The sequence below is a fragment of the Coccomyxa subellipsoidea genome, assembly GCF_000258705.1.
Source record: "Coccomyxa subellipsoidea C-169, whole genome shotgun sequence".
Taxonomy (NCBI): Eukaryota; Viridiplantae; Chlorophyta; class Trebouxiophyceae; family Coccomyxaceae; genus Coccomyxa; species Coccomyxa subellipsoidea.
In genome coordinates this window covers 2025590-2049822 of record NW_005178038.1, presented here as the reverse complement: position 1 = coordinate 2049822, position 24233 = coordinate 2025590, and the positions used below count along the sequence as shown (strand labels likewise).

Below are 24233 nucleotides of genomic sequence, written 5' to 3'. Positions count from 1 at the left end.
GCCAAGATGCGCTGACTTCAAGCAACGCTCTGCATTGTGGTACGAGACATGAGATCAAGGCGCCAGCAAAAATCCAAATCTTCTTGCCCACACTTCCTGCCGTATCTGTTGTCGATGCCAATTTGGCAGTGGAACAGTCAGAAATGTCCTTGCCATACACTAATGGGTGCTGGATGTACCCAAGCATAATAGAGAGAGGATATGCCTAGAGGCAGCATTCCTCTGCAACCTTTTGCCTTGCTGTTGCAGCACACCCTGTTTCCGCCTGGGTTCCATTCACATTTCTCTAGTACTTCATGACTTCGCTTTCCTTGAGCCCTTGACCGGCAGCTTCAGACGAGGCATGTGCTGCAAGCCCTCCTTCACATTGATCCGGCTCCACTTCTGCACAACAGTATTGAAACATTCTCAAGTGCTCCTATCTCCCTCTTCAAGACTCTGGTGTCAAACCAGGCGCTCTGAAAACGTCATGCAGATTCACGGCATAACTGTCCCTCTGGGGCTCAACAAAATTGGTCAGAAATCAGCACTCTGCACGTAATGAAAGGTGATTGAAAGCAGAGGCAGGCACCTGTGTAAGAGCGAGTGCAGCCCACTTCAAGGCTGCAGAAATGGCCTGGAATCCTCGCCGCAGGCCGAATAGCGCCAGAACCACCAGAGACAGCGTGAGCAGAAACATGTTGCGGACATCCGCGTCCAATGCTGCATGGCAGGTCTGCAGCACGCACTTGGCTTCCGCGGTTGCGCCTTTTTGAGTCGCGCTCTGTAGCACGCACTGGAGGCCCATCGCCAGCTGCGCACAGCAGCAACAGCGATGCGTCAGATGCCTGGTCTTGAGTCGATCAGCTGAGCGATTTTGCCAACTAAGAAGACACCAACAAACTCAGCAAGGAATCTGATCGCCAGCCAAGCACAGCACCACCTGCAGAATCCTCCCTGCAGCAACAGGGATTGCCGGACACCGCAAGAGATCGGACGGTCATGGGCGGTCAAGGCGCGGACACGGAACCTCCCAGCATTACAGCATCCTGCCTCATGCTCTCAAGGCTCAAGTTGCCCAAGGCATCTACTGCCCCTCATGTGGATTGCATCACTAAATGATCACTAAATAATTTAGGATGAGCCACCTACGGGCCAAGCTGTTCAGCAGTGCTGCTGAGGAGGCCAGCCGCCACTGACTAAATCATGGGCATGTGATGACTAACATCGGTAGTAATGTGATGTTAGATAAGTCACCTGGGGGCCGAGCTGCGGCGCGGCGCTGCTGAGAATGTCGAATATTGAAGACAGGGGGTCGGCGGCAAGCGCGGCCGGGTTGAGTGCGGCCGCCACATGTGCCGCCACGTCATCGCCCGTGTCCAGCCGCACCGCCAGCGCCGGCCTGTCCATTCCACAGAAGCCCTGTGCACACAACCCCGGGATTATTTAAGGATTTTTTGATCAATCACCCCTAAATGAAAAGACCCAGTGGCACCCTTCGCTGGCATTCCCGTTCTGCATGGAAAGCTGTGTGCATGTGTCAAGGGCGCAGTCGCTCAACTGGTCAGTGCTGATAACAAGGTCTCAAGAAATATTTGCAATCAATCAGAAGCATTCAGCAGGGTGTTGTCGCCTTCTGAGTGCTTCAAAAAGCTGCAAAAAACTGCACAGGAGTTTGCTGCATATATTGAAGAGCGGCGCGCACTGTTTGGGCAAGCTTGAAGAGAGCGAGGTGCTGCTTGTGCCAGGGCACGGCGGCGTACTCCACTATTGTAGCCATCTCAACAGACCACCTGCTGAAGCTCAGGCCTGTGCATGCACACAGACACAGCTCAGCCCCCAATCAGAAGGCCAAGCCCTGCATACCCAACATCACATACCCAGCATTGTAGTCCCTCCAACATCAGCCTTCCCCCGCACAATAACTTCCTCTGAAGCACGATCCTAGAACCACATACACTGTAGAGATAAGTAAAGGAGTGCAGGCAACTCTACTGCCTGGCATAACTCTTATCTGATATGTTGATCAAGGCATGATTATGGCAGAGTGCAAGAGCTCATTAATACAAGCGGCTAGTGCAGAAAACGATGTGCACGAGTAAGCAGTGCAGGGTTCGCACCTGGCAGGTAGTGAAGGGGCCGGGCGGTGCGGTAGAGAGAGCGAGCGGTCGGGGCAACTGCGCCAGATAAGAGCAGTCCCACCACCAAGATAGCGCCCAGCAGCACGGCTGTGGCAGTCCTCTGCCGCAGATGCGCGGCGGCTGCATAGCCGGCATTCGCCGTGTACAGCGACACGAGGAAGAAGGATAACGAATACCAATCGTACCCTCCCTGGAGGGGCAGCTGCGCGCACACAAGACAGCGCCATTTATCGAAATCCACTGATGTCCACTGATGGATTGGTTATGCAGGGATATGATGTGTGTTCAATATGGCACTGCCATCGATTGATGCGCGCAAGAGGTATGCAGGGGTGTGAAAGGAGGAGATGTGGAGCTCACCACCCACAGGAGGACGCCACCAAAGGCGAGTGGCCGGATCATGACATTGATGAGATCGACCAACGCCGTGCCAATATAGAACGCGAGCGTGTACAGGCCTGCAAGGTGCTCAGAATCAAGAATCTCGTAATCGTCATGTGATATGTAATCTGAGTCCCCATCAGCAACTTTGCTCGGATAAATCATGTAGATCTTGTGCACACAACACAAGCAGGGTGCAATCCTTCAGACCAGGAGCTAAGGCGCCCAGTTTATTGCTCCCAAGGGTGAGACAGATCACTCATTGATGCACAGAACACCAACAGTGCCTCGCACTGCAGCATTCTTTCAAGCTTTTCCCAGTGGCCGGCATGCTAAAAGAGGGGCAGGCACAAAAGGGTGCGCACATCCAAGATCCTGGTGTGCCAGGTGGCGCCGGGCGGCTGAGAAGGGCTGCAAGGCCCATGGAGCGCAGCACAGTGCGAGCGCCAGCACACACCGCAGCAGAACAGCCGGCGTATTACTAATGTCCAGCGAGCTCGCGCAGAGCAGCCCCACTGCGAATGCCACGGATGCAGCGAGCACCAACGAGTTCGTGAGGCTTCCAAGATGGCGCCTCCACTGTAGCGCGGCCCTGCACAGGCACACAATTACAGTTCAAAAATTGGAATTTGAAGTCAAAATTGAATGCCGTGATCTGCCTGGGGTATGATAAAAGACACATGGTGTCCCTCCATACAGCTCATTCTGATGGGCTGGAATTTCTCAGGCCTGATCACAGTGTGAAAGGACTTGGGTGTTTACAAGGTCCCTGCAAGGTCTCCAATTGGAGGCCGAATGGGGACCAGGTAAGTGAACAGGCCTTACTGCAGTGGGTCTTTACTGGCTAATTGCAGCCACATCGCACTGTCTCAAGTTGGCAACAAAGTATGAAGACACACCCAACTACCATGTTTTCAGAGATACAGCCAATGGTTCAACAGCAGAAGCCCACATGCAGATTGCAGTTCTGTGCGCCCACCTTGCTGCTGCTCCTAACAAGGCAGGCACTCTGTAATTGGCGCCACTGCTGTACAGCACTGTACGCTACTGCACATGCCTCAAGAGTGTCTGCATATCGGTTTGGTGTGGTTCATGCCAGGTGGCAAGAACAGAGCTCACCGCTGTATGCAGTACACGGTTTGATGGAGGCAGCTGGGCGCTCTCCTGCGCCGGTACTTCTTCTCTACGAGCTCCGCTTGCTCGCCCTTCCGGCAGCCCACGCCCGACCCCTGCAACACAATCAGAATCATACTCATCACCCCAAGACCTCGCAAAGGTTTCATATGAAGAGCGCAAGGCGCGTGCGTTTATTTCCCACTGTAATGCAGAGCAGAGGAAATAGATGTCAACAAAGCAAGTGCCATAACTTGTGTAGCGCCCTTCGGCCATTTTGTGCCTCTGCTCAGTGGGTCACAAGCAGACAGGAGCAGAAGGGCACCTTGAAGCATTGGGACATCATCACGCATATGCTGCGCGGCCGTCTTGGCGGCCGCGGGCCGGGGGACTCGGGGTCCCCCGGGTCCTCCCCCAGGCCACCACCGCTGCCACCACCGCCGGAGGAGCGGTCCCCCCAGCTGCGCTCCCTGAGGGGCACTGGCTCCCGGCCGCCGCCGTCGGCCGCCACTGATGCCGCGTCCGACCGTGCCAGCTCTATGGAGCCGCGAGCGCCCATTGATGCTCGTGACAGGCTGCCATTGCGCACCATGTGTGCCTCTTCTGCCTGCAGCAACACAGTGTCCGGCTGCTCATCACTTGCTGCTCCATGAGAAGCTGAAATCCATCTCCAGCTGCAAAAATGTCTGTTTTTGTGGCTGCAAAACATGTCCCCTGTCAGGTAAAATACTGTCTCACCTGGACTGTTTGGCACTCACTCAAGAGCAGGTGCAAGCGACACTGGGACATTCAGGAATGAGAGGCATCTCGTTCCAGTGTGCTGAAGATGAGATGATTCTACTTTAACAAGTCGATGGTGCATGAAGATCACCGTTGGGAGCTGAAGCTCCTTGGACCCCTCGCGGTTGAAAGTTGTCAAGAGCCTTTTAGTAGAGCTGGCCCGCGGCTCAGCTGCGTCAATTTCCTCCGGATCGGCCTCGTGGCCCAGGGCGTCGTTCTCGATGTCAATTGACATGAACATCTGCCGCGGCATCATTTCTATTTCAATTCCACCCCCGTCCTGCTCACTGCTCAGCTGGCCCTCACCCCTGCAAGTATCCCACCCCGGCTGTCATCAGCACATTTCTTGACTGCCAAAATTTCTCTTGGCCTGGTAACATCCCCATGAAGCCCAGCCTACCAAGATTTTGTGCAGTTTCTTTCAGCTCATTGCGAGCAGACAGAATGCTAGACAAGCAAGGCAAGCAAGGCAAGCAAGGCAAAAGCCATGATTCTGATGACAAATCAAGGCCGCTGCTGTGTTCTTGATGCTTCCAGAGAGAAAGCCTCCACAGCATAACAAAGAACATCTGGCGTGATACAAAACGCATGAAAATAACGCACCCGTTGCCGCCAACGCGCAAGGAAGGCAGCGCCCCCGGCCAACCTTGTCTTTGGCCGCCGCCGCGCTGCGCTGCGCTGTGCTCCCGGGCTCTAGCGCGGCGCACGGCCGCCTGCTGCACGAGCCACGTGACAAAGTGCACCAGTGTCACTGCCGCGCCGGCCGCAGGTTGGGACGCCGCGTGAGACAGGTCCTCCTTGGCTGAGTCCTGCGGAGGAAACGGTGCGCAGGGCCGCGTGGACCACGCTGAGCTGGCGGACAGCAGCATGCAGGGCGAGGCTGCGGCGGAGCACGGCAGGCCGAAGGCTGCGAACAGGTCCAGCACGTCCGTGCTGCACAGCTCCGTGCGCGCAGTGACCTGCGAACCACAAAGCTCTCAGAACTACAATCTCACACAGCTGCCTGAACATGCTTGTACAAGCCTGTGCATATCCTGAAATGCCCCACTGCAGTGTGTGGCATCAAGGTGACTGAGTCCTGAAACTGGCAAGAGCTGACAGGGTCAATATTTCAAGAATCCAAAGTCTGAACTATAAGATATGCCCCAACACACCGCCGCCATCAAACCAGCTAAAGTAAACAGAGGCAGAAATTTTCACCCAACCTAGGGTAACAGGGTGCACCTCTTCAGCAGTGTCGGGGCCGCGGTTGCCGGCGGCGGACTGCAGCACAGCAACAGAGAGCGGCAGAAGCTTCTCGAGGTCGAAGCGCTGTGAAGAGTGCGCATGCAGCACCGGTTCTGCCGCGGCCTCCATCGGGCGGCCAGCCGCGTCTTCGGCATTTGGTCGCAGCGCCTTCTGCGTCCACGGATCCGTCGCGCGCTCGGCCCACGCGTCCGCCAGCGACTGCGATGCAATTGTGCTCACAGCATTCAGCAGAAGATTTTTTGATCTCTGAATTCATGGATTCGTGAACATCCCGACGCGCAGATACTTTCTGGCGCATGACTCAGACACCATACTCCCCCTGTCGTTTGGCTAGATCGCAAGCAGCTCCCCTGTCACGGTGCCCTTTGTGGTGGGCAGCAGCACCAGCAGGCATTTCCATGCACTGACTGTTGCATGCACTAATTCTTGCATGCTCTGACACTTGCATAGTGTCTTACATGCTCCAAAACTTGTCAGCTCTACCTTGGGTACATTGCATTTGCAGAGGTTGAATGAGGCAACAGTTGAACTCGTCTCGTCACGCTTGGTGGTGGTTGGCGCGGCCACCCATCAGATGAAAAATAGAAACTTGATGAGATGAAGGAATGTCAATATAAAATGAGTCAACCCACCTGGCCGTCTAGAAGGGGCGTGCTGGCTTCAGGGCTGGACACAATATCCAGGAGAGTATCGTCGCTGCAGCCGCGGCCCAGGCCCCCCAGTCCGATGGACAGGAAGTAGGGGACCGTCAGGCGCAGTGGCCCATTGTACACTGTCAGACCATCCCGGCTAAGAAGCAAAATGTCCACGTTTGGCGCACTCCGCGCGTAGGCTTGCCTGCACACAGTAGTCCCTTTCTTTCAGCTCTCACAACATGAAGCAGGAGATCTCAGAACTGTTTGGAGGGATCATGCTCAGCAAGCAAAAGACTTGGAGAGTCACTCCAGTTCATGACATTCTGAGGTTGCCAGAGCAGGGGCCATTAGGAATTTACCCAGGGAGATATGTGGTGATGATCGTCATGCCGAGCCCAGCCAGCAGGTTAAGGCAATCCAGGAAGAGCGCCGACTGGAACGGGTCCAAGCCTGTTTCAAAGAAGCATAGGTGAGCTAACTGTCAAACAATTACATCATGCAGCTGCAGTGCCACACGCCTGAGCACGGGTCAAACAAGCTCCTTATCACTCTGTTTCTCAGATATAACGACCTCTTATGTGCGATGTGCCTTCGAGCAAAAAAAGGCTGTGTGCTTGAGCATGTGAGCATGGGGTGCAGAGCTTACTGTCGGGTGCGCAGTCCACCACAAGGAGGGAAGGGCAGGCAACAAGCTCCAGAGCCATGCTCAGCCGCCAATTAAGGCTGCTGCTTTCCATCAGTGCGGCTCCCTTGTGCAGCGACATCACGCCCCTCTTCTCGTAAAGATGCAGCAGCCGGAGCACGTCCTCCACAATTGCGCGCCGCTGCATAGTCATGCCACCCACATGTCAAACATCAAATGGCATCATGGCACCTGTGTCTCTTGACACGAGCTCTCGAAATTAAAGGCAGGTGCCCTGATGCAGGCTGGGGCATGATGAAGCAAAAAGCCGTGAGGGCATGGGTAAAGTGTTGCACCCAATACAGCATGAAGTGGTCCCTGGAGCAATGTATGCACTTGCACTTGCCTAATGCAAAGCACGGGATCTCCACATGCAGCATGCAGAACGTCAGAGAGGAGCACGGTAGGAGCCTGTATGAAATTGGTGATATTCTGTGATCCACGAGAGCAGACCTGCTGACTGGACACTGACGTCGGCAGCCTGAGCCTGGCGGTGTACTCCAGATTCTCAGACACTGTCAGGTCATCGAATAGTGCTACCACCTGTGCGCACCAGTGCAGCTCTGTCAGCCTTCTGAACTGCACTGTGCAGTTGGACCAAGCACATATGACAGTCGGGAGTGCAGCAACAGACAATTTATACAAAGAGGTCGTGTTGATGCGCACTTAGTGCAAAACAAGCAAGCGTGAGTGAAACAGAGCATGTCCTGAAGTCCATGGTACTGTGACATGATACCAGCAGCGCACCTTTGAGGCAAACCCAATGAGACGGCGGCACTGTGCCAGGCTGGCAGAGCTCCCCCCCACTGCCACGCTCGCAGACCCTGATAGGATCGTGCCCCGGGGGACGCGCGCCGACAAAACCTTGACCAGATTAGTCAAGTCGCATTCGCGCGGCGCCAGCATCACCGTCAGCCTCGAGTGCTGGATCCTTCCGCTCACGCCTGCGCAGCATGAAATTTCACTTTAATGTTGCATCTTCTGAGCTGTCCTTTGCAGCTCACAAATGGAAGATGGCATGCGAGCTAGCTCTGCTCCATTGCGGCCTCTGTTCAATCTGATGTGTCAAGCTGGCAGCGTCCAGACGTCAAGGTCAGGTAGTTTGAATGAAGAACAGGATCAAAAGGCGTGACAAGCATCGCACGGAGCTTTTCTGCATGCCATCACTGCTGAGTATTTGCAAGGGCATGCTCAAATGAGAGCACACCTTTCAGGAGCGGTGAGCCATTGGCAGGCGGCGAAACAGAGAGATCGCTCAATGTGATCTCCACATGGTCCCTTATTGGCTGCATGCCCTGGAACCTGAACCCCTCCGTCGCACGTATCTGGTCGTTGAGAAGGTGCCACATCTGCTCGCATGCATGCGTAAAGTCAGCCCGCGCTTTGCATTTCACACCCACGCAATTGCCCTTTTCACTGTCCACTCTAGGAAATCTCCAGCAAAGCATCATCATACCAATACCACGGTGCACTAGAAGTGACAAGACAAGCAAGCATTTGGCAGCATCAGTGGCATCATTTGGCATACTTAGATTGCAGAAGGAGAGACGATAGCAATACCTGCGCCCGGAGCGCTTCATATGGCTGTCGCAGCCGCTTCTGATGCTTATGGAAGTGGACAACTCCAAAAAAGGCAGCAGCGTACAGCAGCAGCACAAGGCACATGATCACCAGCCCCGCCGTATTGAACGCTGGGAAGGAAGAGCCAGCTGCGCACACTGCCAGAGCCGGGCAGGGCAGCGGGCTTGAGGAACCCCTTGGGCAGTACGTCCCCTGCGCAGCACATTCAATTGTTACATTCTGTTTTCGCATGCACAAGCTTGCATGTGTGCCTCTTCTCAGAAAGCAGTCCCTGCAGTATGTAGGCACCGTTCCAGTATATTGTCAAGTCTGCTCGTAGCTCTGCCTTGTCAGATGTATATTATTAGCTTTATCCCCTTTCCAAGACTTGGTACTCCTGATGGATGGACGGCAATGGGATTATCGCCATTGAGCCTGGGCTTCCCTCATTTGTTGGAGTGAGGGTGTCCTACCGCGAAGCACCGGTGCTGCTCGCCCGGCGTGGGGCAGAAGTGACCCGGTGCACAGCCGACAAACGGCGCGCCTGTATTGCCCGGGCAGAAATTCCCCTTCAGCGGGCCCCTGATGGCGGCTGCCAGCAGAGTCTGGCCCTTGCTCACCTCCAATTCTGGATCTGTCGCCAGCTGGAACACACAATCACACTGTACTCACAAACCATTTGTGGCATTGAACGATACCATCGGTGCAGGATTATTACCTGATTTTTATTGTTAGACTCTTTTGCTGCCCAAGTTGCGAATGCAGACGAGTTGCGTGTACAGGCTGCCAAAATCATACCCCGTGCTGGACTCGCCAGATCCAAGCAAGACCCAACCAACCGTGGGCTCAGTATATGTGCTGTGCAGGAACACAGAGAGCAATAGATACACGAATCTGTCTAGAGAAGGGACCGCACCAGCTCAGGAATTGAGCAAGTCAGCGAGGCAGATGCATCGTCCGGCACAAACGTGCCCAGCTTCACGTTTGGGTCTCTGCTGATCAGCGCGGTCAGCGCTGCAGTGTCCTGTGGCTCAGAGGATTGTACAGCGTTATCAGCTCCTGTCTTCTCTGGCTTTGCAGTTGGGCTGCGATCTGCCGGTGGAGTGCTGGCAGGAGTGTCATTCTGTACCGCTGGAAAAGTGCCCTGTGGTGCTGCAGCTGGCTTGTCTTGCACTAGGCCTGATGTGTAGGCGGATCCGCTGGTGTCAATGGCTGGATCAGAGACAGCTCCGGGGCTCCTGCTGCTGTCAGCGTCTGGGCTGCCAGGGATCATCAGCACTTTCGGCTCAGCTGGACTGGCGCTATTAGGGCTGGGGCTGGGTGTACTGCTGCTGCTGTCAGCATCCCCCGGGATTGGAGGCAGTAGCGCCGTTTCAGGGCTTTCTGAAGGGGTATCCAGCGTCTCTAAGAGCCGCAGCCCCTGTCAGAAGCCATTAGCGCTTCAAATCTGTACCTCTGGGGTGTCACATCCGCTTTCCACATCTGTGCTTGACGTCAGCAAAAATCGAAGCATACGGGAGCAAAGCGGACCTGTGAGGATGGAGAGCATAACAGAAGTATTGAGATTATGATCCCACGAACAAGTTGTCGGGATGCTGCCTTGTCCATCGAGAGAAACAAGGGGACTAAGAATCACGGATGTGCTTCCGCTACACCGAATTCACCATCAAGCCCCATGTAGGAGGCATTTGTCAACTAATATACACTCTCTTCAGCGTGGGAATATATATAACACAGTACGGGGCTTGTCGTGCAGAGATGTGGTCCTGCCGATCCCCAAAATGCCGGGACCTCGTCAAACGGATGACCTGCGTTGGATGTGCCAGATCCAAGCATAAACCTTTGATTAAATCACGATCAGAAGTATCCGTGTTGCTGCTGATTCCCCTGGCCAGGACCGCAACTTTCGGGACTTCGAGCAACGGCCTTGCCAATTTTGGCCACCTGTGACGTCATTACACGGCTTGACGGAACTCGCGAGTTCCGGATCAGTGCTTTGACCACGAGGGAAGAGATCAGAAAGACTGGCACAGTAGGATATCAGATCGAAGATTTTGTCGCCAACTACCATCAATTCATGATCCTGAGGACGTGTCGGTGGCCTGTGTACATATGGCTCCGATGCTGCTCGACGCAAGCACTACTTTTGGAGCTGTGACCCTGCAGTATATATGTCGAAGGCCAGGGGAAGAACCACAAAAGTGCTGGACAACTCAGGATGACTCCTCCTCATCACAAGGTACTTTGACAAGTCAGATCAATCAAAGCTCTGCTGTGTCAATTGGACTGCACGCCTATTGATCGGCCATTGATTGCCGGCAGCATTTGCTTGCTGTGATAGCCATTAAATAATGTAAGTCATGATTAACATGGCTGCGCTCTGTTTGGTCAGGGGCACCTATGCCAGAGAATCTGGTAGATGACATAGGCCTGGACATCTGGCCGGCCAGTGGTATTCTCTGTCGATTCCTGACAGATCATCCCGCCTTTGCAAAAATCGCCACATCAGTTCTAGAGCTCGGCGCAGGTTTGCCATGATCCTTGGCAACACTCTGTCTGCAAACACCCTGCTTGTGGCGCTTATTGAAGCTAGTCAGACATGCCTTGGTCGTGCATATTATATCCTGATTTCCACAGGTGTTGGCCTCCCAGGCCTGCTGGCAGCCCTCCTAGGTGAGGCTTCCTTGACGCTGTCTGACTACGATCCTCAGGTTGTCCCTGGTTCTCCAATGAAATTGAGATGCTACCTCATCAGGCAGCCCACCTTTCCCTGCAAGTGCCAAGACGCCTGCTTTGCTCCACCCATACTGGGTCTATTCGGCTTGCTCAGCATCAAAGAAACATCCAGGCAGCAAGGCAGCGCTGAAGGTGTAATGTTGACTGTCATGGATTAAAGAGGGGTTGGTGTGCAGGTTCTGGATGTGCTGCAGCAGAATCTGGACGCGAATGGCCTGTCAGGCCGCGGCAGAGTGCAGCAGATAGATTGGAAGCGCTGGAGGGGTGACCCTGACTTTGGCCGCTTTGATCTGCTGCTGGGAGCTGACCTCCTCTATGCCAGCACCATTGTTAAAGTAAGGATCTTTCCAACGCTTTCAGTCAGGAACACCTGCAGGTGCTCAATCGCTCACTCCTTGAGATGTCACCTGCAAGACGCAATAATGTAATGTGCTTGCTGCAGGATTTTGTGGAGGTCTTAAAGCTCCTGCTGGATCCGCGTGGTGTCTTTCTGATGGCTCATCAGACACGACGCTCGGTGAGTAGGAGCACATCACAGTCTTGCAGGTTGCACAAAAGCCAGACCGCAATGCTGTTTAAGGGGTGCTCTTGCTGAATATGTGTTGCTTCTCTTCAGCGCCGTGCTAGAAAGCAATGTGATGTGCAGATCGTGCTTGATCCAAAGACGAGGATACCTAGACTGGAAGACTTTGATGAGCCACTGGAGCGGTTCAAGAAAATAGCGAAAGAGGCTGGCATGCACTTGCGCGAGCTGCTTGTAGTGAAGCCGGAAACTCCCGGCAGCATGTCAGACGGCGAGTTCTGTGTGCTTGCTGTTGGCTGGGAACGGTCAGATCTTGAGAGTCTGCCCTTGTAAGTGTACACATGTGTGGTTTCATGAAGTATCCTTCCGGGTCGAGAATGGCATCAAAAGGACCGATCAAGCTTCAAGAAGTATTTACAGGCATTGTCCTCCATGAAATTCAAATGATCAAATCAAGACATATCATGCAGTGAGCATGTGACACACCATTCTGGCATTTCTTTTGGCATCCAGCCAAGCACGGTACTTGCACGGCCACAGTCCGCTTGTGTTATGTATAAGAGCAAACATGCAGAATGTGCAGGCACGCTCAGGGTCACAAGAATACATGTGCATGAAATTTTAAATTTTAACAGAAAGCCTGTTCACTACTGGGACAAAATAAGTGCATGCTTTTCACATGTCTCCTTCCAAACTTATTCAGATTTGCCCTTCTCTGCTGCATGAACACAAATAGCTGGACTTGCATCGCAGTGCGTTGCCTAAAGCTGGGTTGTCCTACTTGCCCATGCACGGTCAAATCGCCATTCCTTTAATTCAATTATTTCCATGCATCCACCCACGCATGCGAAACTTGCTCGAGAACGAGATCCCTGCCTGCATACTAGTGGAGAATTATGGGCACATTGGTAGCAACCCAAACATGTTGCGTGATGTGGATTTCTTACAGGGCTTAGTGCCTGCCGCCAGCAGCAGGCACGGGCATGGGCTGAGGGCCCATTGCAGCCGCCATCGTCGCGGCAGCGGCGGCAGCCGGCAGCATGGGCGGCAGGGCGGCGGGAACCGGGGCCAGCACGGCGTCGATGACGTGGATGATGGCGTTGCAGGCAACCACGTCCGGGTAGATGACGTTGGCCACAACGCCGTTTCCTCCCAGCAGCTTCACGCCATTCGCGCCCGCCTGCACCTGAGTCACCGCATGCAAAGCCAGACATCAGTCATGCGGCATTAGTCATGCCCATGAAGACAGGCGCTGGTTTAGATTCTTAGAATGGGCCCGAAGGCTTGCCACTACGGAGACGCAGCACGAGACACGGCCTGTGCACAGAAAAGCAATCATTCAGAAGCGTGCACACAGGACCTTAAAAATGCGTCCAAGTGGAGTGTTGCATGGCAGTGTCTGGAAGGAGCTGCACAGTCAAGCCATACAACCATTAGCAGCATGCTGCGTTCAAAGAGACATTATATTTCACTTTTGAGGGAGCAAAGAATGGGGAGAAGCTGACTTTGATGGTCTGGTTGGGCAGGGCCGTCTGCAGCATCTCGCCGTCGGACAGGTTAGCTGCCAGCGCGCTGACACCTGGCACCACGTGGTACTCCAGCACCTGCACGTTACATAACCACATTAATAACTCTGGGCCTTACTCTCTTACGACATCACGGCTTGGCAGTACTACCAATGCCTTGTCATGGCCTGTGGCCTCATCAGAGCAAGAATAAGAGAGAGAGAGTGAGAGAGGGAGAGTGAAAAGGAAGGCTGCCACACCTGCTTGAGCATGTCTGTCTGGGCCAGGATCGCGCCCAATGTCTGGTTTGTCTGTACCGCGAGCACATCGAAGGCAGCGTTGACCGGCACAAAGACGGTCATCATCGCAGTGTCGTTGTTGAGTGCCATGTCCAGACCAGTGGCCTGCGCATGAGAACACAGTTGTCACCCCACCCATTCCACGAACTTGCCCATGCAAGCAAAGGAATGTAACTGCCTCAAGCCTCCAGCCCCAATCCCACAGCAATTGCTGCATTCTCAAATCATTCCACAGCTGTCCACCTCACTGACCCAGAATAATAAAGAAGACCCTTCTTCAGCTGGAAGATACTGCACACACACACTACTCTACTGCATTGCTGTAAAATACTCAGGGGCACTCAACAACAGTCAAGGCTTGTGAGAGATCAGTATTCTGGAGGCATTCGAAAAGTGGACACCTGGAGGGCTGCCAGGAAGTCGGCCATGCTGGGCACCATCTGGGCGACAGCTGGCACAGTGGAGCATGTGGTGCTGACATTGTAGGCGATGTCGTCACCCACTACGATCACCCCCTGGGGCTCCGGGCCGGACGCAGCCGTCACGGTGCCTGCACGGCAGATACGACAGCTGTTCACCCATGCGAGTAAAAACTATCAATTGAAAGAGGATTTCTGCAGCCCTCAGCTTTATCTCCTGCCCTCTCTGGGCCAGACTGTGCGACGCTCTCGCCTCTGCTGGCTGGTGCAGCGCTCAATTTGAAAGCGCTGCAATCCAGGGCCGGCAAGACATGGGAAAGAGGAGGGCAGATCCAGGCCAAGGAAATGAAGGGCGAACTGAGAGAAGCATTAGAAAGATAGGTGCTGACCAGCTTGGGCTGAAGCATCAGCGCTGGCTGAGGCAGAGTAGTAACCGTCTGGGGGGCTGTAAGTATTGCCAGCCACAATGTCAGGCAGGTTGGTGCCCCCCGCGAACTCTGGCAGCTTGATAACCAGCGGGGCGGCGGCTGCCTCCTCCTTGGAAGCTTCCGCCTTGGGGGAAGCTGCCAGGGCAGCTGTCAGCAACTTCTCGTCCTTCTTAAGGGGCACCAAGGTGGGCAGTAGGATTGCAGGGGTTGGCGATGCAGCGGCCGGGGTCACTGCGTGCGCAACCCCGGCCCACCTCAGCACTTACTAACTTGCAGCACGGGCACGGGGAAGAATGAAGAAAATGGGCTCTGCAAAAGGACCTTCCTGAGGATATCTTGAGTGTGTGACTGGACCACACCCTCGTCCTGAGGACATACTCGGGACCATTTGCAGGATGCCCTGACAAAGCCTTGCAAGTCCAGGGAACCAGGCACTTCTGAAAAAGTGCCTTGAGGCATCGTGACAAAAGTAAGGCGCTCTGAGGATGACACCCGGGCCCCTGGAAGGAAGTCATAGAGTCCAAGGGAGAGCAGCCATTGGAACTGAGTTGCGCATCTTGTGTCGCTCTCTAATCTCTTACAAGGCAAGAGATTGGAGATTTGTACCTGGTGCGCCAGAGACGGCTGTGGGCACTGCAGGGGGAGGAGGCGACTGCGGCAGCAGCTGGTTCTTGAGGCTGTCCAGCTGCAGCACAAAACCAGCCAGCTCTTAGTCGAATTTAACCACCAAAATAAAGGAAAGTAGACAGCTCTGCATGCAGCTGTCTGCTCTCATATTCAAAGTGTCGAGGTGCACCAAAACATACAGCAGCAACCTTGCATGCACTGAAAGCATGCATGCATGCATGCACTCTTTTGGGCATTACAAGCGCATGGTTGCACAGGAGAGGAACCATGGACAAAAGGGAACTCACAATTGGAATGTCCTTCTTGACGGGCAGCAAAGCGGACAGGTCCGGCACCACAGGAGTGGCGGCCACTGGAGTGATCGGCGCTCCAGAGACGGCCACCGGCATTGGAGGGGGCGGCGTCTGCTGCGCAGACACACAAACCGTCACTTCAGCTCACCCGTTCCTCCATACTGTCACATATTGATGTGTTTGTCCGTCCTTATCCCAACCCCAAGAGGTGCAGTGGACATATACTGCGAGGTTTCTTCAATGCACCTGGCCCTGTGGCCTGGAACAAGCGTCCAACAATACTTACAAGCCTCAAACAAAGCAGGTGACAGCAGGGACGTTCTTCACATGCGCAATGTCCCTGTGCATAACAGGTCACATGAAGTTTCTGGAGGCTCATGCCTCCCAGGCAGGTAGCCTTCTTTCATGCTAGGCAACAAAAGGGAGTAAATGGGTATTTGGGGATGAATAAGCGCACCGCAGCGATGAGTTTGTCGAGGCCCAGCTTGGAGAGGGCGTCCTTGCCCAGGGCGAGCAGCTCAGCCTTGATGTCTGGCAGCTTGAATTTGTACAGGGGCACATCGAGACCCACAGGCGGCAGGATCTCCTTCTTCTTGGGCAGCGGCAGAGGAACATCCACCTTGGGCAGCTCCAGCGCTGTCACTGGGCCGGCCGCGGGCAGCGCTGGCACCTGCACACAGCACGGCGCCATGTGAATTTGCAAGTGACTAGGTATAATTGAACTACTAGTTCAACTACCCCTAATGTGACCTTGCCGAATGGGCTCATGAAATCGTGACCTTTTGAGTGCTGGTTGAGACGGCATGCAGGTACACAGAGACATGGTGCTTATGAAGACGGCTGGCGGATTTACAATCTTGAGTGCGGAAATGTGGCTGATTTTGTGTCACTTCATCTGACATGATATAGATTGGGTGTCACACTTCTATTGGTGCTCAAGCTTCACACGGCAGGTCACTGACTCTCTGGCGACGCGAAACGACGGCTCCTCAATAAGGTCATTCACTGCATACCCAGACAAAGAAGGGGCAAAGAAGAGTAGACTTGAATCATGACATTTACTCGTGCACCTGCAGCCGAAGCAGCCGTGCCAGTTGCACCAGTTTTGTAGCCAGGGCTGCTCACCGGGGTGAGGGGAGTGCCAGAGACGGCGGTGGGGGCACCGGAGACGGCCAGGGGCGGTGGCGGCGCGCCAATTAACTTGGAGCTGATCTTGTCCTTGAGGCCCAGCAGCAGCGCCTCCTTCTTTGGCAGCTCGATCACCGCCGGCTGCAGGACAGAATATGACGGATGAGCCAACTTGAATTGGAACTCAAAATCAAAAGAACTCAAAATCAAAACAATATCCTGAGTTTATATATGGACATAGGTGATTGGTGTCTGCGCAACTCCTCAGTAGCTCCAATTTGCATGCGGCAGGCCCTTCGCATGCTGGTGAGCTTGAGAAGCCCATGTTGCCAAAGCATCAGGCTGAGCCCTCCAGGCATGCTACGGTCTGTTTTTCTGCAGGGGTAGGCAAGCGAATTTAAGAAACTGAGGAGCGCACGGGAGGGGGTGCCGTTGTGACACCAGAGACGGGCAGGGCTCCAGAGACAGGCACAGGCTCGATCGGTCCAGGGGCGATTACAGGCGGGGGGCTGGGAACTGCCACCGGCTTCAGCGCCTGCAGCTCGGACGCCACCTTGTCGGCAGCCTGCAGATACACTCAGACATCACAATCATTATTGTAAGCTGTTTGTGCCAGGGTGCGTAAACAGACGAGCTGCAGGTATAAACTGCCACATGCTCAAGCAAGGAGATCAACTTTTGCAGCGAGGTGTGCGAGCGGCTTGCCTGTGTCTTTGTCGCCTCAGCCGCATCGATGATGGAAGCTGCAGGAACCTGAGCCACTGGCACGACTGGAAGCGCCACGGGCACAAGAGGTGCCACTGCGCCACCGAATTTAGAAAACCTCAGACGAATGCCAATATATGTGTGTTCACTGTCACTTTGCCTGCAATGAGGGAACCATCTCCTAGATTGCATGTGGGTTGATCCGGTGGCATTTGTAGTGGGCAAATGGAAAACAAGAAAAACGGGAAAGAGGTATTGGCCACTGCTGGATTCGAAGCAGCCCCTGTTCCTTTACGTGGGGATAGCTGATGCTAAGTGGCCTTCAGAAGTGCTGAGACAAGCTGGTAGAAATGCCATTACTATTGAATGTAACAACACCTCATGCTCTTTAGATGAGCAGGACTCGACATCCCAAGGGCGATCCTCCTGGGTTGTTCAAACACTTCTGGGCTCTGGAATGGACTGCTGGTCAGGACATCCGACTTGCCGACACAATAAATATTCCACAGGAAATGGTCAAGTCTGTGGGATTGCCCAGAGGCACATCAGCGCATATGTCTGCAAACCCCTGGACCTTTCACGAGGCCATGTCAAGTCCTGCCCTGCAAGCGCCATGAATTTGCCCATGCAGTAAGGGTAGAAGGAGGATTCGCACCGACTGGTGCTGTGGCAATGGCTTGGGCGAGGACATCAGCTCCGGAAGTTGCCATGACCAAAGGTGCAGCTGCGGCGGCGCCGCCTCCGTTCATGCTGGCAGTGTATTGTTGCACAATCTGCACGCATGCACAAAGCAGTCAGCATGAGCTCCTTTGCAGCCACAATCTCTGCCTCTTGCCACAAGGTTGTGAGAGCAGGCGTCAGCGAGCCAAACAGAACCAGTCTGAACTTCACTGCAGCAACAATTTATCTGAGCAGGTGTGCAGCGAGGCAGACAATAAAAGGCATTTTGCAGCTCCAAGCTACGATGAGCGGGTCTGCCACAATCCAATCAGTCTGAGGTCCATTGCAGCCACAAAATCTTGAGCAGATGTGCTGATGTCATTGATTGCAGGGAGCGGCGTCATGTACACAAGAAACAGGAAGAAAGGCTCAGTTGAGTGAGCTCTCACAAGTGTTATCTGATGCTGGCATCCCTTTATTATTCAGACTGGCCGCTGTTTCTCTTCTTTGTTTCAGGGGCCTTGGTGAGATTGAGCGTACCGACTGGGGCAGCAGGACGGTGTCCAGGACGTGCTCAATGGACTTGCAGGCGATGAAGTCTGTGAATGTCACAGCCGCCTTGCCCCCGCCACTGGGAGTGATGGTCAAGGGGTCCAAGTTCACCTGCGCATAAGCATATCAGGACACCAGTCACGGTCAGCATTTGCACTGATTACTGGTTTGACAAGGCCGCAGGATATCCAAGTCAGAAAGAGCGCTTCATGAAAGAATGTTAGATCCTACAGGACATGCGATGCTTGGGAATGCGCGTGTATTGGGCCCCTACCGTCAAGGTGTCTTGGATGACCGTCGGCAGGACTTGGCCACTGGTGAAGTTCTCGGCAAACAGGACCACGTTGGGCACCACGTGGTACTCCAGGATCTGCAGAACAGCAAGAATTGAACTCGACTGCAATATGCCTGAAGCTCGTGTAAGTTAAGTATTTGCGTTGTGCAGGATCTAGCAGGTCATAGTGCTGTGAATCGGCAAGTGTACCTGTCCAAGGAAAGGAGTGAAGGCTCCCGCGTTGTTGAACGCCTGGTCCACCGTCATGCCGATGCTTGTCAAAAGATTCTCGAAGGCAATGTTCTTGGGCAGGAAGATAGTCGCCACCAAGTCTGAGCTGTTGAACGCGGTCACCAGGCCGGTCCTCTGCAATGCAACGTCAAGCCATAATCGTTGCTGCGTCTGGGCACTCGGTGCTGTTGAGGAACAAAGTTTGCAAGGAGACAATGAAAGTATAAGTACAAGATAGGAAAAGGCTTGATCAACGCTTTGAATAGTGGTTTGCTATTGTTTTCGCAAGGTCGAGGGGATCTCGATGGGCATCTTGGGAAGGCCGAAGCAAACCTCCATTGCCTGGGCCACGTATGTGAGCTCTGAATTCCTTGCTGCTGACTGATACGGCGTCACGCAATCCTGCCCTCTGACAGCCAGCCCTGAAACCACCGTGCGAAATCAGGTCAGCTTCAGGACGGCATGGCTCCGATAGCGCTAGGTCTCCCGACACACTTTTCTGGACAAGTCAGTGACAACACTATTTTACTCTCATCCTACCTGAAAGAAGAAGTGTGCATCCTGCCAGCCACAGCACCTTCCTGCAACTTTGCATCCCCATCATATCGCTAAATGTGCCCGGCAGGGCCAAAGCACTTCAGCTCCCTCTGTCCACTACCACACTCAACAACTACGTTCAACCAAAGATAAGCACAGCACAGTTATTTATCTTCCATTCACTGGTCGCTGCAAGCCCAATTGTGCAAGTCGTGGGGTGTTGTCTGAAAACAGCTGTCCCTCGGCTCGTCGAACTAATTTCATCAACTCCCTTCTTCAAATTTCTCAGCAAATTCCTTGGACGGTTAGAGTCCCAGTGGTTTTGTTTTCAATCTTTACAAGCAAAGCAGCATCACATGCTAACAATGGTGTGCAAAGCTGCCATCAAACAATGATTTTTTGAAGGGTTCACATAAGCTTGGCATACACCAGAGCCGCGAATTCAAGACGATAATTTTGCATCGTCAACTCAGAAAGAATGAATGTGGTGTACACCAATTTAACTATCTCACATCTCTCAACTCACCCACTTCATAGCAGTTGGCTCTCAGCTATCTGGCATCAATACCACACAGAGAAAATATTTCTTGATACCATTTCTGTATGAAGCGCTGCAATTTGCAGCATTATCTCAACAATAACGCCTCAGGCAATGTCTCACATCTCTGCAACGTCTTCTTGCGAAATGCAATCAATTAAGTTGCCATCCCATGGGTGCACCACACCCTCTGCTACCTGCTGGCAGTACAGCCACTGCTCATGGCAAACTCTCTTCTACTTTTCAGCAAGTCTCACGCTCTCTGCTCTCCTCATTGTGTGTGCACTTTCTGGTTGCGCAAAGAATATGCGTCGCTCTCACAAGTACGCCAGCAGTGTCTGTGCGCGCTGCTTCCGCAGCCTCATGCGCGCTTTGTTCAGTAGCTGACTCACATACTGCTCGCTAGTGCTCATTATCTCTCCAATCTGCATGACAACCGCACACTCCTCATCAAACGCTCTGTCACATCAAGAGCCAATACAGCAACGAAGCTTGGTCTCTGACTTTCACTTGAGCTTCTGAGGCCAGGCACTCTGCGAAATATTTGCTTCTGTGCAGCCTACTGATGTTGGCTCCTTAGGAAAGAGCACCTTCAGGTACGTACCAAACTGCCTTTCCAGATTAAAGCGTAGAGATCCTAGGTAACAGTGTTCATGGCACTTCGTGAAGCTGTACTGAGTAAGTAGTGCATGAAGGGCATAACAGCACCTCTTTCTGGTTTTTCGGCCGCCCGTCGAGGCCGTAGAAGGACCTCAGCACGGTCTGCTCCTTGTCTGGAAGACTGCGGATGGCTGTGTCCATGTGCTGCTGCAGCTCCAGCAGCCCAGCCGCCCTCTCTGAGTGCACCTGCTCCTCCACTGCACCCTCCAAAGTGTCGCCCCATGTCTCCTGCAGCAGGCCACCTCTCCATTACAGGCAGTTCCATTGCCAGCATAATCAAAGAAATAATCAAGTTTACAGAATGGGCATCGTCTGAGCTTTGCCGTACAGCGGCCAGGGTGCATGGCAATTTCAGGCCAGAGATCACCATGTTTGATCAAGGGATTTCAACATCTATTGAACAGTTCAGATGCCGCATCGCGCTGCAAATTGTAGGGTGTCAGAGTCACCCTCACATCACCACTGGGTGACAGACCAACGCGACAGAGTGATCAATGCGACAAGCAAACACATGCATTACAGTTTGGTGTATGTTTTGGGCGCAGACCTGTGGGGCCTCCCTGCCGGATCTGGGATAGGCGGCGGTGCAAAGCGCTCCCGAGAAGACCTCGCGCGTCGCGTGTAGCCGCAGCAGCCGGTGCAGCTCGCGCGTGGTGAAGCCGCTCGCCGTGCCCAGCTCCTCGAATGTCGGCTGCCTGCAACATACCACACCTGTCACATGGATAACCCTGCCAATGCAGCAAAGCTTCCCATTTGGCTGCTTTAAGCAAAGTGTGTGACAGAGCAGTGTTTCAAGGACCTCAGTACCTGGGCGCAGTCAGTGACAAGGACATAAGGGAGCAGCAACTAAGCCCCAAGCCTGCCACACCCAATGATCACTGTGTTGACCCCTGGCAAATGACATAAGTGCCTATAATATATGGCTCGACAAACTCATATAGATACAGACTGTGGTACTGAAGGGCTTGAAAGTGCGACGGAGTCGGCCCACCTTTGGTGCATGTCGGTGAAGGCGGTTAGCGCGCTCTGGAGGGCGGCCAGCTCGGCCTGGGTGGAGTCGGGAATGATCACGACGCGGTTCTGGCGCCGGTATTCACGCACGACGGTGTTGCGGATGGAGAAATAGAGGCAGGTGCCTAAGCGGCTGCCGCGCGCCGGCTCGTACCGCCGCAGGCCGTCCTGCAGGCCCTCCAGCCCCGCCTGTGCAGATAGATTATATGCCAAATCAGCAAGAGCTTTGCAGGGAGCATAAAATCATTCCGCTGCACATCAGCGTAGGACACTAAGCTACAATTCAGTGCTATCGAACCTGTCAACTCGAGAAATTTGGGACAATGTCGCTGCACCAAAATATCACTAACTCGGGACAATTCGCTAGTCGCTACCCCTCGTAAGGCCTGTGACGTATATATGTATGGGCTTGGTCCTTGCATCGCCTTTTGACACCAGGACCTTGTCCCCATTGGGTACTTATCTGCTACAATGCCATAAGGATCAATTTGGGAACCATCAGGTTGCAGGGGGCATGTAGGTGTCAAAAGGTCTGAAACAATGCCAATGCAACACAACGACTGTTCACTTCTATCAGTGTTCACCATTCCACCCTTCCATGCACACTGCTGGCTGCTCAACAACTCTCCAGGTGCTGTTTCAGGAACAATCTCGCACGATGGGGAAGTGGCCAGACTGAAGGTTGCTTGAAAGCCAGGTGTACCTGGAAGAGGTCTTCATAATCAATGACCTGTGGACTCCGGTACTGCTGGGCTATTTTGTGTACCAGCCTGACGTTGCAGATGATCAGCTGGCTCTGAGCATCACCCGCTGCATGCAGTACCTCACCCACGTTCTCGGATGACCCCAGAAATCCACGCGCAGATATTTCCTCATGCACCGGGGGCCGCCCTGTTGCCCTCTGTTCGCACAGACACACTGATATGCTCAGTCAAGGAAGCAATGAGATCCAAATCATGCAAATTCTTCACAAGATGAAGTCCTGTGCAGATTATGGAGAGATGTACAACTGCTGAGGTGGATTGAGGGTGATGGGCATGACTCACCTGCCAGGCCGCCAAAAACATCTGTAGCCTCTGGCCGGACCGCATTGCACCAATCAACTCAACCTCTTCCTCCCTGCACACAAAACGGCACGTCCATGAAAAATCACACCCACCACAAAGAGCAGGCAGATGATCTAGAGCAGAACAGATTGCGCCTCATAATGGGTCACGCCACCTAGCTTTTCGTAACTCTGACTGGCAGTGAAAGAGACCATCTGCAGATGTACGTGTTTCAAGTGAGCCATTGTAAGCATTCTCAGGCTCTCACACTCAACCGCCCAAATGGAAACCGTCTGCATTCACATTCCTATCTGGTCTCACCTTGTCAGCAGATCCCCATGCCCAGGTCGCTTGCACTCCTTACAGAGCAGCGCCTCATTCACCGAACGCATGACCCGGGGCTGGCGCAGCAAATTCGTGTCTGCCAAATTAAAGTGCTCGCTAAGTGTATCCCACTGCCTTAGCCGCAATCCAGCTCCCCTGAACGAAGCTGCCGCTCCTGTCGCTCGCCTCTCCTCCAGCAACTTTGCCTGAGCTGCTTCCACCACAGCCTTCGGCTCCACCTGCAACACAAAACTCTCTCAAGAGGTGATTCAGACTCACTCAGATTATTGGTTTCTGATTCTGAGCAGGGACAACACTAACGTGTGCGGCCAGAAATAGAGTTTGGAGGTGATGACAATTAGGCTGATGTCCACAACTTGGCGAGAGCTCACCCCAACGAGTGCACCAGCTACAGCGGCTGCCATGTCTGCCTGCTGCCTCCTGATCCTGCGGGAATATCTCCTCCTATCCAGGTCTGTGTGGGCGCTCTGTTCAGTATGATCTACCTCCATCAGCCCATCCTGAGCAACGCTATAACGGTGCCTCAACTGCTCGAGCAGCTCTCTGCGACGGGTTTGGGCTAGGCTGGCGGCAGATGGGCTGGCCAAGGAGGGATCTGCAGAGGTCGATACCTGCAATGCATAACAATGTCAATTATTGGTTTAAAACATGATCTTTCCTGCTCTGTACACCATTTGCGTCCTGGAAGGGTGTATGCATGTGGGTAGCATGATGGAGTGGAAATGCCCGGACGCACTGAGCAGAATTCAGCAACCTTCTGAGGTTGCACTTCTCGTATGCTGCAGTACTCTCCAGCCAACTTCCTCTGGATATGCATTTCAAAGAGCGCAGCACCGCTGCAGGCACAGGAGCACGTCAGTATCAGCTTCCTTATATCACTGGAATTTAGATTCACACAAGGTAATAAATGGCTCGTCTAATATGTTTGTTGACTGGTCAGCGTATGAGCAACACATCAGGACCCACTCCTTTGCCTCTCAGATCCGGTACGATGCACAGGTACAGAAACCTCACCTCCTCCAACGATGCTCGAGCAGGCCCTCGAGACTGTTGGCTTTGATCCTATGGTTTTCCATAATTGACGAAAGGTCTTCATTGGCTGCATCTGCTCGGGGATCTCTTAGTGTGGCAAGCTGAGCCCCTGGGTGGGAGGTATTTAAACTCACTCGTGAATCAGTAGAGCAAGGTCTCCTGCTG

The 24233-nt window shown here is 53.6% G+C and overlaps 3 protein-coding genes across 3 annotated transcripts; 1 reads left to right on the top strand and 2 right to left on the bottom strand.

Moving 5' to 3' along the window:
• Positions 1-294: 294 nt before the first annotated feature.
• Positions 295-10355, bottom strand: COCSUDRAFT_62198 (hypothetical protein; the record flags this gene model as incomplete). The annotated part of the gene is made up of 22 exons (XM_005649275.1): positions 295-384; positions 572-793; positions 1237-1401; positions 1685-1788; positions 2100-2322; positions 2481-2578; positions 2867-3093; positions 3621-3730; positions 3940-4221; positions 4486-4702; positions 4998-5353; positions 5619-5840; positions 6275-6479; positions 6637-6727; positions 6924-7101; positions 7413-7502; positions 7707-7903; positions 8167-8308; positions 8520-8732; positions 8993-9163; positions 9436-9939; positions 10311-10355. 22 exons carry the CDS (start codon positions 10353-10355, stop codon positions 295-297), a joined length of 4152 nt encoding a protein of 1383 aa, XP_005649332.1.
• A 564-nt stretch (positions 10356-10919) lies between these two features.
• COCSUDRAFT_62197 (S-adenosyl-L-methionine-dependent methyltransferase) lies at positions 10920-12111 on the top strand (the record flags this gene model as incomplete). Its single annotated transcript, XM_005649274.1, has 5 exons — positions 10920-11046; positions 11172-11230; positions 11432-11590; positions 11698-11772; positions 11902-12111. 5 exons carry the CDS (start codon positions 10920-10922, stop codon positions 12109-12111), a joined length of 630 nt encoding a protein of 209 aa, XP_005649331.1.
• Positions 12112-12730: 619 nt separating this feature from the next.
• On the bottom strand, positions 12731-23440 carry COCSUDRAFT_62196 (Fasciclin-domain-containing protein; the record flags this gene model as incomplete). The annotated part of the gene is made up of 24 exons (XM_005649273.1): positions 12731-12964; positions 13284-13382; positions 13544-13687; positions 13984-14132; positions 14391-14660; positions 15036-15114; positions 15344-15463; positions 15807-16019; positions 16475-16618; positions 16896-17042; positions 17132-17277; positions 17838-17955; positions 18383-18505; positions 18669-18764; positions 18879-19034; positions 19233-19308; positions 20296-20399; positions 20683-20862; positions 21182-21329; positions 21626-21834; positions 22349-22546; positions 22692-22764; positions 23013-23254; positions 23408-23440. 24 exons carry the CDS (start codon positions 23438-23440, stop codon positions 12731-12733), a joined length of 3501 nt encoding a protein of 1166 aa, XP_005649330.1.
• Positions 23441-24233: the final 793 nt, after the last annotated feature.